General features: G+C 50.6%; 1 protein-coding gene across 1 annotated transcript in view; it reads left to right on the plus strand.

Moving 5' to 3' along the window:
* PTPRT (protein tyrosine phosphatase receptor type T) overlaps window positions 1-13097 on the plus strand; it is an 890723-nt gene that overhangs the window by 850100 nt on the left and 27526 nt on the right. The window contains exons 22-24 of the mRNA XM_075527730.1: window positions 1565-1662; window positions 5024-5140; window positions 11279-11433. Of these exons, the coding sequence (XP_075383845.1) occupies window positions 1565-1662; window positions 5024-5140; window positions 11279-11433 (370 nt within the window). The remainder of the gene's footprint in view (window positions 1-1564; window positions 1663-5023; window positions 5141-11278; window positions 11434-13097) is intronic.

Here is a 13097-nt window from a genome sequence, read left to right on the forward strand (position 1 = left end):
TCACTACCTAGCTGCCCCCTAGGATTTCCCAGGTGGTAAATCTGTACAGACACAGGCTACCTCCTCATCTTTCTCTTATGGAGTAGCTCCTGGGTTTGAACTGCCAACTTGTGACTGGCAGCCAAACCAATTAGCCAGCCATGTCACCAAGTCTTTTAGTTCAGCTCTGAACCCAAACAAAATAAAATGAAACCTCGTGCTGTGGGATCGATTCCAACTCACTGCAACCCTATAGGACAGAGTAGAGCTGCCCGCCTGGGTTGTCAATCTTTATGGAAGCAGACAGCCTCGTCTTTCTCCCGGAGAGCAGCTGGTGGGTTTGAACCATAAACCTTGGGATTGGCAGACTAGTTCTAAACCCACTAAGTCACCAGGCCTCCTTAGGGGTCTCCACCAGGAGGAACATGAGTGAAACAGGTCATTAGGAAATGTCTGGGAAGAAGAAAGAGGGTGAGTCAAGGCAGACCTCCAATGCCAGCCTCATGCCTACTGCACAAAAATCTACCATCCAGAGGGGGCGCTGAGGGGCCCTGGTCTCCCTGGGTGGTACAAGGCCAGGAAAGAGCAATCCTCCACCTGAGAAAGCCATTTGGCAGAATGCAATGAGCAGATTTAAAAATGGGCAGCCCTTTCAAGCCCTTCTGGGGGAAGATCCCGTAGATAGTTACATATATATGGACAGTGATTTATGTATGAAGATATCCTTTCACAATCTTATCAAGAATAGAAAAATGTTAAAAAATGGTAACAGTTGGGAAATTGGCTAAATAAAGTGTGGGGTCTCCTTATTCTAGAATAGTCTGTAATGACGAAAAGTAGCAGGCTGAGTAAGAACTTCCGAGGACATGGGAATGTGCATGGAATAGATAGGGTGTGCATTAGGAAGAGTAGTCTTTGGGATTGTATAGATTGTATGTCGAGTATCTGTACTACTTTTGGAACTTTAAAAAATGATAAAGTCCCTGGACATTGAAAGAGAGACGAAAACATCCAAGAGCCATTTTCCAAGGAAATTGCTTTGGACTATTAGATCCTATCTCCCTCTCCTTGTCTCTTCTTACTTTCTTTTTTGTTGTTGTTGTTGTTAACACCTCCATTCAGTTTAGGCCCCCAAAAATGCCTCTAGGATTTGTCAAGCTCAAGTTCAGGCATCTCTTATTAGTGCTCTCTGCTCTGCTGCCCCCACCCCTATTGCCTTCTTGTCTCCCATTGGGATTTTAGAGCCCAGTATCTCATAACTACCGAAACCACACCGATCATACAGCACAGACCAGGTGATGGATCTGGGGAAAGTGAGGCTCATGGAAAGGGTCTGGCCAGGAGGGTGACAGAGAAGAGATGATGTCAGCATTCCTAATGGATGCTACAGGTCCTACAATTTTAGAATGTCGCTCACCGTTATCTGTCACCCTTTAGGTGTCCACGCTAACTGTCCATGCTAGCCAGCCTTTCCAGCCTCACTCTTGCTTATCGGTGTGAAGTTATAACTAAACAGAAGATACAACCCCAGGTCTGTGTTCCTGCACCCTCCACCCCTGATGTCTACCTATTTCTCTTTTGGCAGGACCAATGCAGGAGACAGTGAAGGACTTTTGGAGAATGATTTGGCAGGAGAACTCAGCCAGCATCGTCATGGTCACCAACCTCGTGGAGGTGGGCAGGGTAAGCCTTGCCTGCGGTTTCCGGGGAGAGGAGTTGGAACTGCAGGACCGCGCCTCCCTTTGTTTTGTGCTACCTAGTCAATAATTCATATGCCCAGCAACCTACACGGAGTGCGGGAGAAACCATCGTACCTGTTTTACATCGGAAGACCGTTCTCCCCGCTCCCAGCTCCCCGCATCTCGTTCTCCATCCTCACCTCTCCTTGATGACATCATCTCATGTGTTGGGAGGAAATTAAAGCCACCAGAGGTGAACGCCCTCATCTCCAACCACAGAGCTATAATCCCACCTGTATCGACACCACCTTCTCATTCTTCCCCTGTTATCAAGTTGAACCACAAGAAATTGCTGATGTGCTTGACTAGAAAAAAACAAAACGCTGGTCAAATATCAGCTGTTTCTTGTGCCTCAACCTCATAATACAAAGAAGTCTCTGTTCCCTTTTGAAGGCAAGCCCAGTCCTTTGAGGTGCAGGTTCTGCTGAAGAATTTTCTCATTGTCCTTGTCACGGAAATAAAGTCTCTCTCTCTTCTCTCCTCTCATTGCTTGATTGTTCTCAGCATACAAAGAGGCTCAGTACCTTCCACCTTAAAAAGACAACACAAGCAAACAGAGATCATCCTCTTGTCCAGACTTTTCAGCCAAGTTTTAACGACTCGCACACAGGCTTGAGTTCTTCATCCTCATTCTCTTATACCCACCGCCACCGAGCTGCTCCCTCCATTCCATCCAGCGTGGCACGGTCAGTATCACTGGCATCCTTCATGTCGACAAATCAAATCGCCACCGCACTCTCCTCATCCGACTCAGCCTCTCGGCAGCATTCGATCTCTCAATCTTCATATTCTTCAGAACTCGGGCCATGCCCCCAGCCTTCTCGTCTCTATTGCCATTGTCCCCCAGGCGGTCCTTCACTATGCCGAGGGCTTAGACCTGGCACTGCTACCCCTAGCTTGCAGTTGCCGGCTTGGTAAGCTGTGGCATGTGGGTGGGTGGGTGCAGGGTGTAAATGCAGGGTCTACATGCAGCGTAATGAAGGAGGCTTCTCTAGAGTGAACTAAAGCGTGAACAAATGCATTTATGTGTTAGCAAGACCCAAAAAACCCATATGGAAGAGTCCTGGCCACTGTGGTGATGGAAAAGGGGGGGTCTCACCCATCAGTTACCATCCATCCAATAAAGGGTGTGGCCAGCTGAAGCCCTAATGCAGTGGTTCTCAACCTTCCTCACGCCACGACTCTTTCCTACAGCTCCTCATGTTGTGGTGACCCCCCCAACCATAAAATTATTTTTGTTGATACTTCATAACTGTCATTTTGCTACTGTTATGACTTGGGTGACCCCTGTGAAAGGGTCGTCCAACCCCTGAAGGGGTCACGACCCACAGGTTGAGAACTGCTGCCCTAATAGAAACTTAGGAGAGAGAGTCTTTATTCGTGAGCCCACTCTGTGTAGTCCACGTTTTACAGATGAGGAAACAAACTCAGAGAGATGGGTTGACTACCCTGTAGTTGGAACCTGAGGATGATCTCAATTCCAGACTCACATTCCAGGGCGAGTAGTTGCATGACTTTAGGCCCAAGTTGAAGTGCTTGCCATACAAGATTCCAGAATCCACAGGCAGATTCCAGCCTGTCTCACAGCATATCCTATATTGACATGGATTCCCTTGGTGGGAAGGCCATGAATCCAGACTGTAATTGGGGAGGGGACATGAAAGCCATCTCTCAGTGAACACCCTCTCTCTGCTAAGTATGGGGCCAGACACTCCAGGGAGTGTCTCACAACCATCGTACCTCATGCATTTCCCGAGTTTGCCTTCTGGCCCCATCTTTGACTAACAGTTAGCTGTGAGCAATTGTCCCAGCTTCCTCATCTGTAAAATTGGGAACACTAATAATATCTCTCTCCTCGGGGTGAGGCAATAGTTTAAAAGAATATATGTGAAGGATTTGTAGAACCATGCCAGAGACAGAGTCAGTAGTCAATCCACACCAGTCACCATGATGAATGGAGACCCTGGGTGGGGAAACAGTTAACCCCCTAGGTTCAAGACAGCCCAAAGACTGCTTCCAAGAAAAGAGCCACTGAAGCCCTATGGTTTTATGGCAGTTCTACTCTGACATGCATGGGGTCCCCAGGAGTTGGGATCTACTCGATGGCAACTGGTGGCTATTACTCACCAGAAGATAGGGTGCAGACAGGTGACATCACTTTCCGGAAGCTACAGAGCTGCCGAGTGTGGCGGTCGGGCGTTGAATTTGCTGGACCGCCCAAAGCTGACTGTGCCAGAGCAGTGTTTCCCAAAGTGGGTTCCATGGGATGCTACTCTGCAGGAGGCTTAGCGAGCAGAGGGTTCCATGGTTAAATATGTTTGGGAAATGCTGTAGGCGCTGTGCCCCTTTCGGAGAGCCCTGAATCACATCCGTTAGCGTTAGCACGTTCAAAGGAGCTGCGTGGTCCGAGGAAAGATTCTGTGTAACTCTGTTTAATCCACAGCATTTCCCAAACTCATTTGACCACAAAACCTGTTTTCTGTTTGTTTTGTTTCCTGTTTTGACCTAACACCGATTAGCACCCAGCGGAACATTCTGTGGGAAACGCTGTAGGCCGAGCACCATCCCCTGGAATGGTAATGCTTTTGTTCTTTTAAGGGGTAACCAAGGTCTCCTTTTCCTCCTGCGGAGTGTGCCTTAGCGAGCAAAAGGTGGGATGTTCATAGCATCTGGCTGACTGGCAGGGGCAGAGGAGTTGCCAAGGCTTCCCCTTGACCTTGGACCTTCCATCCTCCTTCCCCACTACGGACCTTTCTCCTCCTACTCCCCAGCTCCCACCTCTTAAGAACGCCCCTTCCTGGCCACTTCGGCTTCCACCTGCTCTCTTTACCCCTGTCTTTTATTCCAATCTCTGCTCAGCTGAAGATGCTCAGCTGTGCCAATCTGAAAGAGGACTCAGGCCAGAGGTAGAAAGCTGGCTCTGGGACCTTGGCTAAGTCTCCCCACCTCCCCTCTTCAGTATTATTGTCATCTGTAAAATGGGTATAATGAGACCTGCTGAGTGCACCTAGTTTTAGTTGATCACTTAATGCCGTGATGGATTGGAAAATGACAGGGACCCTGGCTGTGGACGGTACTAGTATTAAGTCTCATGGCTTCAATTTCTCTTGGGAGTGAGCTGGGTCTTGGACCGTTGGCTGATTCCTGGCTGGCTGAGACAGCCTGGGACTGACATTCCACCAAAATCACCCTGGGGTTTATTGGAATGGGGAGGTCCAGGTGAGGTGGCTGTTCACACTCAGCTACCTGGTCATACAGCCCCATCTCTCGCCTCCATCCTTTCTCCATCTCTCACTTGGCCACAGGTGAAGTGTGTGCGGTACTGGCCCGATGACACCGAGGTCTACGGAGACATTAAGGTCACCCTGATTGAAACAGAGCCCCTGGCAGAATACATCATACGAACCTTCACTGTCCAGAAGGTAAGTGTCTCCATGGTTGTGGGCTGTGGTCCACCAGCAGGGCCAGGTTGTTCATTCTGGGGCCCATGGCTACTGAGGGGCTACTTTGTACATGGACAGAAGGTTTGCAGTTTTCCCCAGGGTCCAGCACCTTCCATCCTGTTCCCTCCAAGCCCCAAGTTCCCACCCATTACTCATTGTCAGTGAGTCTCTTCCAACCCAGTGACTGCAGCAGTGAGCTCAAGTCTAAGAACAGTTGAGAGGATGGCCCAGGCCAGGCAGTGAATCTTTCTATTGTGCATATAGATCCCTCTGTGGCAGAACCAACTTGACAGCACCCAACAACCGTAATTAATGACAAAGTCTTGCAGGTGGCCGGGGTGGGGTGGGGGGAATGGGGGAAGATCTCTACATGTTCTAGGTCAGTGGTCCTTAACCAGGGAGGGTCGTGTCCCTAGCAATGTCTGGAGACATTTTTGACTGGGACAACTTGGTGGTGGTAGTGGGGGAGGTGGGGGAGGGTTGACATAGGACATCTAGTAGACAGAGACCAGGGATGTCACTGAACATCCTTTACTACACAGGCCTCCCTTCTCTCTCTCTCTCTCTCTCTGTCTCTCTCTCTCTCTCTCTCTCTCTCTCTCACACACACACACACACACACAGAAATGATCAGGCCCAAATGTCAACAGTCATGAGACTTAGACCCACTGGTCTAGGTCTTGAAAGGGAGCAAGACTGGCAGGAGCTTGATGAGCAAGAAGGCGCTGCAAATAGGCATTAGTGCAATGCTTATTCCATGATCATTTTATATACGTGCTCTTCCAAGAGTGGTTACGTGTCGTCGAGGTGATGTGACTCTTAGCAATCTATGTGACAGAGGAGAACTGCTCTGTAGGGCTTCTGAGGGTGTCAATCTGTACAGAAGCAGACTGCCACGGCCTTCTCCTCCCAAGGAGGGGCTGGCAGGGACATGGCCAGCCTGCAGTTAGCAGAACAGCACTTCCACCACTGCACCACCAGGCCTCCTTTTATTAGTCCAATCATGAACGTATATTGAGCATTCACTGAACCAGGTACTCTTTCAAATGCTTTGCCCAAACCAGCTTCTAGGATCCTCCAAGCAACACCATGAGAATCCCAATAACACAAACTCACTGGCACAGAGTCAAGTGGGACTCATAGAGACCCTGTTAGACAACAGAATGGCCCCTTTGGGTTTCCAAAGCTTTAACACTTTACAGGAGCAGAAAACCTCTTCATCTTTCAGAGTGGCTGGTGGATTCCAACTGCTGACCTTGTGGTTAGCAGTGCAGTGTCAACCCACAATGCCACCAGGGCTTAACCCCATTAAGTAGCTAGAGGAATGCCCCTGTCTTAAAAATGAAGAAACGGAGGCAAAGAGAGGGTAAGTCACTTGTACAGAGTCGACCTGCTAGAAGGTGGTAGAACCGGTCTTACACTTCGGTCCCTGACTCCAAAGCCATTGTCCCTTCTGTGACACTATCCTCGGCATTTTCTAAAAGCATCCCCATTAAATGGCCAAGTGTCGGCCACTGGAGATCCCCTCATAGAGGGGTTTAGGAGAGGCTTTGGGTCAGTCAGGGTGCAAGGTAGTACCGATGAAGAACATAGCTTTCCCCCGGATCCTGGATGCTTCCTCCCCCCAGCTACCATGATCCGAATTCTACCTGGCAAGTCTGGATAGGGCAGAGGTTGTACACTGGTACATATGAGGGCTGGAGGCACAGGGAATCCAGGGTGGATGATACCTCCAGGACCAAGGGCGTGAGGGACGATGCTGGGAGAGTGGAGGGTGAGTGGGTTGGAAAGGGGGAACTGATTATAAGGATCCACATGTGACCTCCTCCCTGGGAGATGGATGGCAGAGAAGGGGGGTAAGGGAGACTCCGGATAGGGCAAGATATGACGAAATAACAATGTATAAATTACCAAGGGCACATGAGGGAGGGCGGAGCGGGGAGAGAGGGGAAAAAAAAAGAGGACCTGATGCAAAGGGCTTAAGTGGAGAGCAAATGCTTTGAGAATGATTGGGGCAGGGAATGTGCAGATGTGCTTTATACAATTGATGTATGTATATGTATGGATTGTGATAAGAGCTGTATGAGCCCCTAATAAAATGTAAAAAAAGAAAAGAGGAGAAAAAAAGAAAATGATTAGGGCAAAGAATGTACAGGTGTGCTTTATACAATTGATGTATGTATATGTATGGATTGTGATAAGAGTTGTATGAGCCCCTAATAAAATGTTTTTTCAAAATAATAAATACATAAATGGCCAAGTGTCCACAGATGTGCAGACACAAAAGCACTGGGAATTTAAAGGCTTCTAGAGCTGTGCCCTTGTAGTTTATTAGGCAAGTACTGGTGAGGGCCAAAACAGGGCCCACCATTGGGTCCTGGCAACTCCTTTCCCACCCCACTTATGCTTGTCACAAGCCTCAGTCTGCAGGCTTAGCAGCCACCAGCAGACCTTTAAAAAGCATGAAAACAACAGGTTACTGTTCACCCACCTGGACAATCAGACAAATGGGTGTTGTCTTAGGTCAACTTCTTACAGACAGAGCTTGCAACAAGGATCTGGGGCACATGATGTGTCAGAGAGCAACTTGACAGAGAGAGAGGTATGCAGGAAGAATCTCAAGTCAAGTCCAACCTTGGCCAGATCCACAGTGGCCTCTAGAATGGAAATTGCATCACAGAGTTGAGAAGGAGCCCTGTTGACTTCGTGGTTAACTGTTGGGCCGTGGCCTGAAAGGTCAGTAGTTCAAAACCGCCAGCCACTCCAAGGAAAAAAGATGAGACTTTCTACTCCTGGAAAACGCTATAGTCTGAGGAATGTATGTGGGTTCGTTCTACCCTGTTCTGTTGAGCCACCCTGTCAGAATTGGCTCTCAGGCAGTGAGACTTTTCTGTTTGTTTTATTTTGAGGAAAGGTGAGGCAGCGAAACTTCTGTGTCCTGTATCAATGCATCCATTGATTAAGGGTCACCTCGGGCTCCAGTTCAGGGGAGCTTTCGGGAAGAGGGCAACTGTGATCTACTACAACCAATACCCCCAGCAGCAGCAGCAGCAGCAGCAGCAGCTGAGAGGCACCAGTCCAGGAAAGAGGATCGGTGGGTGGGGCACCAATGGCACTGATCACATGGGTACGTGGTCAATGAGAGGGCATGATGGTTCATGATGGGCCCCTGGCCCGGAGCTGGGAAGCTGGTGGAACTACAGCCAGCAAGCACGTTAAAGAATTCTAGTCTTTGGAGGGGTTGTCTTTTTATTTCCCTTACAAACAATCACAAAGGAAGATGTTACCCATTGGGAGCCGTCCTTAGATGACCTCAGCGGCTTTGAGACTAACTTGACTTAGCCGGCCTCTCCCGAGGCTCTCAGGCAAGCACTCAGCAAACCCTTCATGAGTAAAAAGCGCACAATTGGTGTCTGAGCCAAAGACCCAGAGATAAACAGAACCCGTGTGTCTGCCCTGGAAGAAAGCACAGTCCCATCAGGGAGAGAGAATCCTTGATAAGGAGACACAGCATAGCGGCGGGGGGGGGGGGGGGAGGGGGGAGGGCTCTAACACGGGCTTCCAAGGGCTGAGATGTGTTGGAGGCTGGAGTGGAAAAGTCCAAGTGTCCTTGAAGCTGTTTTCTCTGCTTCCACTCCAGCACGTCCATCACTGCTGAAGTCCAGGTCTTTATTCTCCCCAGCTCGGGCTCCTGCAGCAGCCACTCCACAGGGCTCTGGCCCTGCCCGGGGCTGAGTGTGCGTGGCCTTAAGGCAGACTCTGAGCCCTTGGGGAGGCTTGGAGGAGATGGAGAGATGAGACACCGGGTCGGGTCAGAGGGAGCTCTGCGTGAGTTCTTAGCTGAAGAGGCCTGACCCCGTTAGGGGCTCTGGAATGGGCCTGTACACAGACTCTATTCAAGTGTGAAGGTCCTTTGGGGCCCTCACGAGGGTAACCAGTTGAAACACTCAATGCTCCGTGTGGTGGGATATCCCCTCGTCCCAAGCAGATTGAGATCACTGATCCATCTAAGGCCTATGGCAGACATTGAGTGCCAGCTGACCCAGATGAGGTGGCTCCCATCTGTCAGAGTAGGTCGCTGAAGAAGGGAGTGCTGGTGAGATGTCTGCGGCCAACGTTCAGAGTAGCCGTGCACCGGACGTATGCACTGGCCCATGCAGAGGGTCAAGATAGGTACCAACCATGCCCCCCACATAATCCTGCATTGCATCTACTCAAAGCCATTCTCCACATAGAAGCCAGCATGGTCCTTCTGAAATGCAAGTCTAACGATGCCCTTCCTTTGTGTCCAATCATCTGTGAAACCTTCCCATCACCCCCAGGGCCTCTGTCCTTCCAGCCTCCAGCCTCCATGCCCCTAGTGCAGCTGTCTGTCATTGCCTGTCCCTCACCTCCCTTGGGAGCTACCCTGGACGGTTGGTGATGCGCTGCACACACCGCCCTCATTCCTTTCCCCAGGCCTTGCCAGGCTGGCCCTCAGCCTGGGGCTCCCTCCTCCCTCTCTCCAGTGGGACAGTATTCACACTGCAGTGCGTCACTAGTTAGGAGCCAGACTGCCAGGCTTCAAGCGGCATAACCGGGGGGAGCGTTTATACCTCCTCTTAGACCCAGTTTCCTCCCCCATAAATTGGTGGTCCTGAGGATCGATATGAAGGTTACATGAATTAATATTTAAATGTTCATAAGAGTGGTGGCACTTTTCTTCAGTGCTTCATGGATGCGAGCTATTATTTTCACCACTAACAAGTCAGGCATCCCCTCCTCCGAGAGGTCCTTCTCAGATTTCTCCATGCCCCAGGTTAACTGACCCCGCTTTTGCTTATGTGACTGGGTTTGCCTCCGCTCTAGGCCAGGAGCTGTGAAGAAATTTGATATGTGTGTTGCGGGGTAGAGAGGTCTGGTGCATATCTATGTGTTTGTGTGTGTGTTAGCGTATGTGTATATGTATATGTGTGTGTTTTGCTCTGTGTGTGTGTATATTGGAGGGGCATGGTGCATGTGTGCGTGTTCTGGAGAGGCCTGGTGTGTGTGTGTGTGTGTGTGTGTGTGTGTGTGTGTAGTGAGGAGACCTGCTTTGTCCAGGTGCAGTGTGGAGAGCCCTGGTGGATGTGTGTGTGTGTGTTGAATAGACCTGCTGTGTCCGGGTGTGTCCGGGTATGTGTGTGTGTGTGTGTGTAGTGAAGAGACTTGCTGTGTCCGGGTGCAGCGTGGAGAGGCCTGGTGGATGTGTGTGTGTGTATGTGTGTGTGTGTGTGTGTGTGTGTGTAGTGAGGAGACCTGCTTTGTCCAGGTGCAGCGTGGAGAGGCCTGGTGTGTGTGTGTGTGTGTGTGTGTGTGTGTGTGTGTGTATGTGTAGTGAAGAGACTTGCTGTGTCCGGGTGTGTGTGTGTGTGTGTGTGCATTGAATAGACCTGCTGTGTCTGGGTGTGTGAGTGTGTGTGTGTGTGTGTGTGTATTGAATAGACCTGCTGTGTCCGTGTGTGTGAGTGTGTGTGTGTGTGTGTGTGTGTGTGTGTGTGTGTTGAATAGACCTGCTGTGTCCGGGTGTGTGTGTGTGTGTGTGTGTGTGTGTGTATTGAATAGACCTGCTGTGTCCAGGTGCGGGGCGGAGAGGCCTCGCGAGGCCGCTCCCATTTTGAAAGTGCGGAAGCCCTAGGGACTGACGTGGACATGCTGGAACAGTGGAGGGCTCCAGCTCTCAGGCACTATGAGGTCTTGTGCTCCCCCAGAACAACATAGCTTGGTTTGTGAGACCAGCGCTTCCTTTAGCCACTTCTGTCGAGTTCAGTCCCCTGAAACCCATGGCAGAGGAGAGAAGAGGGCCTGTGGGGCCGGTCGGCCTGGGACTCGCTGTGGGCACTGCACTGGCCTCATGAGGACTTGGGACACAGGCCGCAAGGCACTGAGAAGGCCAGCACTCAGGGTCCCACCTGAGCTCGTGGCTCAGACTCTCTGAGCCCGCACACATATATACCAAGTTCCTCCACTCCACACACACTGCCTGCCAACCCAGAGGGACCGTCCTCCCTGGCAGAGGGGCAGCTCCCTATAGGCCTGGGCAGGGTGGAGGGGTGGGTGTGCAGCAACAGCGAGGACAGAGACTCTCTCTCTCTTCAGAAAGGCTACCATGAGATCCGAGAGCTCCGCCTCTTCCACTTCACCAGCTGGCCCGACCACGGGGTCCCTTGCTACGCCACCGGCCTCCTGGGCTTCGTCCGCCAGGTCAAGTTCCTTAACCCTCCCGAAGCCGGGCCCATCGTCGTCCACTGCAGGTGAGCCCTTCCTCCCTGCCCTTCCTGCCACCTGGACTCTGTCTTACTGGCTTCCAAGCCAGAAGTCCTGTGACCACCCTTGCCAAGGAGATCCAGGGCCCAGGACTTCAGAACAGTGATCCAGCACTAGCAAGTACATTTAAAGACAGCCCCTCGGGACAAGCATAACCCTGCATGGTGACTGTCACCCCAGAACTGATGTTAACAGACAAGAGATCGATACCGTAAGGAATTCAACCATTTCACATGAGACCTCAGGACTTCAATTAGGGCTGACAATTTTGATACTAGTTTTCTTCTGTTCTTGTATCTATCATGTAAGTGATTTGTTCACAGAAGATTTAATGGGATAAAGCTTCCCCCTCTGCCCCCCCCAATGCAGTCATTCATTAAATCAATTTGCATGTGGAAAAGGGGCATACAGCACTAGGGCTTGCAGTTGCCGTTGTCCGGACACTGTAGAGACACAGGACAGTGTTTGCCACCCCTGCCGCCTGAGAGCTGGGCCTCCGAGAGGGCTCTTTAGCATGCTTCCCTTCACATGCATGCCTGGGCTCCTTGGCCTGGAGGCAGGATGCTGCGGGGGAAGTGTGTTTCTCTTCATTTCTGTTATTAAAGAAATCAATTGCTGGCCAGCAGGGTCCTTAATAGAGAGTAAATGGACAGCGTCATGCTTCAGCTTACGATGGAGAAGAGATGTTTTCCACGCGGACCTGGAAAGTCACACTGGGGATGAGTGGCAAGTCTGAACCCTCCAACATGGAGATGAAGTGACAGGTCAAGGGCAGAGGCGATGGAGCAGCATCCACAATCCGACCCGGAGGAGTCCTCCCTCCTTCCCAATGCCTTCATCTCCAGTGCTACCTTGGGCTGGTCCTCGCTCCCGACCCTGCACGCCGAAGCCATCTCCTGCCGGCCCTGCCGGTGTCCACACCGGCCAACGGACTTGAGAGACTCAGAAATGGCAGGGGTCAGGGAGCCAGCCCCAGCTTCTCACTTATCCTTCCACAGCAGGCATGAGACATATCCCCATTTCCCAGAGGTGGCAGTTGAGGATGGATAGGTTATAGCTACCGAAGCTCTGAGGATCTCGGTGTGTTTGGCATCTGTCCTTGGTTTTACATCTCACAACAGTCCAAGGAAGATAGGCCAATAGCCTCCAAGCCATATGTCCCCGAGAGCAGCCAGGGCCTGGGTAAGGGTAAGGAAGGGCAATGACAAGCACTGATTGGGTGGGCCCTGTGCTTTGCCAGGTGCTGTGTGGTAACTCTACATCTGTATCTCCATAGGAAGTCAACTCAATGCCCCTGGGAAGAGGTGTGCCCACTCCTGGGTCTATTCCGAAGATTCAGTGGGTTGGCTAACATATACTAAGTGCCTAAGAGAATTCCTGACATATAGTAATCACTTAAAATATTATTACTCACTCTTCCCTAATGTTGCTCAACTCCCTAGACTATTAATCCTTCAGTACAGGTTCCATGACTTTCTCTTCTTCAGATTCCCACTCCCAATCCCAAAATCCCAATGCATAATAGGTGCTCAATAAAAATTTTGGAATATAAGTGGCAACCATTTATTAAGAATTTTCTATGTCTCCAGGCACCAAAGGGCTAAGCTATTTACATGCATTATGCTTTCAAGGCACAATCATGTGAAACTTT

The sequence above is a fragment of the Tenrec ecaudatus genome, chromosome 12 (assembly GCF_050624435.1).
Source record: "Tenrec ecaudatus isolate mTenEca1 chromosome 12, mTenEca1.hap1, whole genome shotgun sequence".
Classification (NCBI taxonomy): Eukaryota; Metazoa; Chordata; class Mammalia; order Afrosoricida; family Tenrecidae; genus Tenrec; species Tenrec ecaudatus.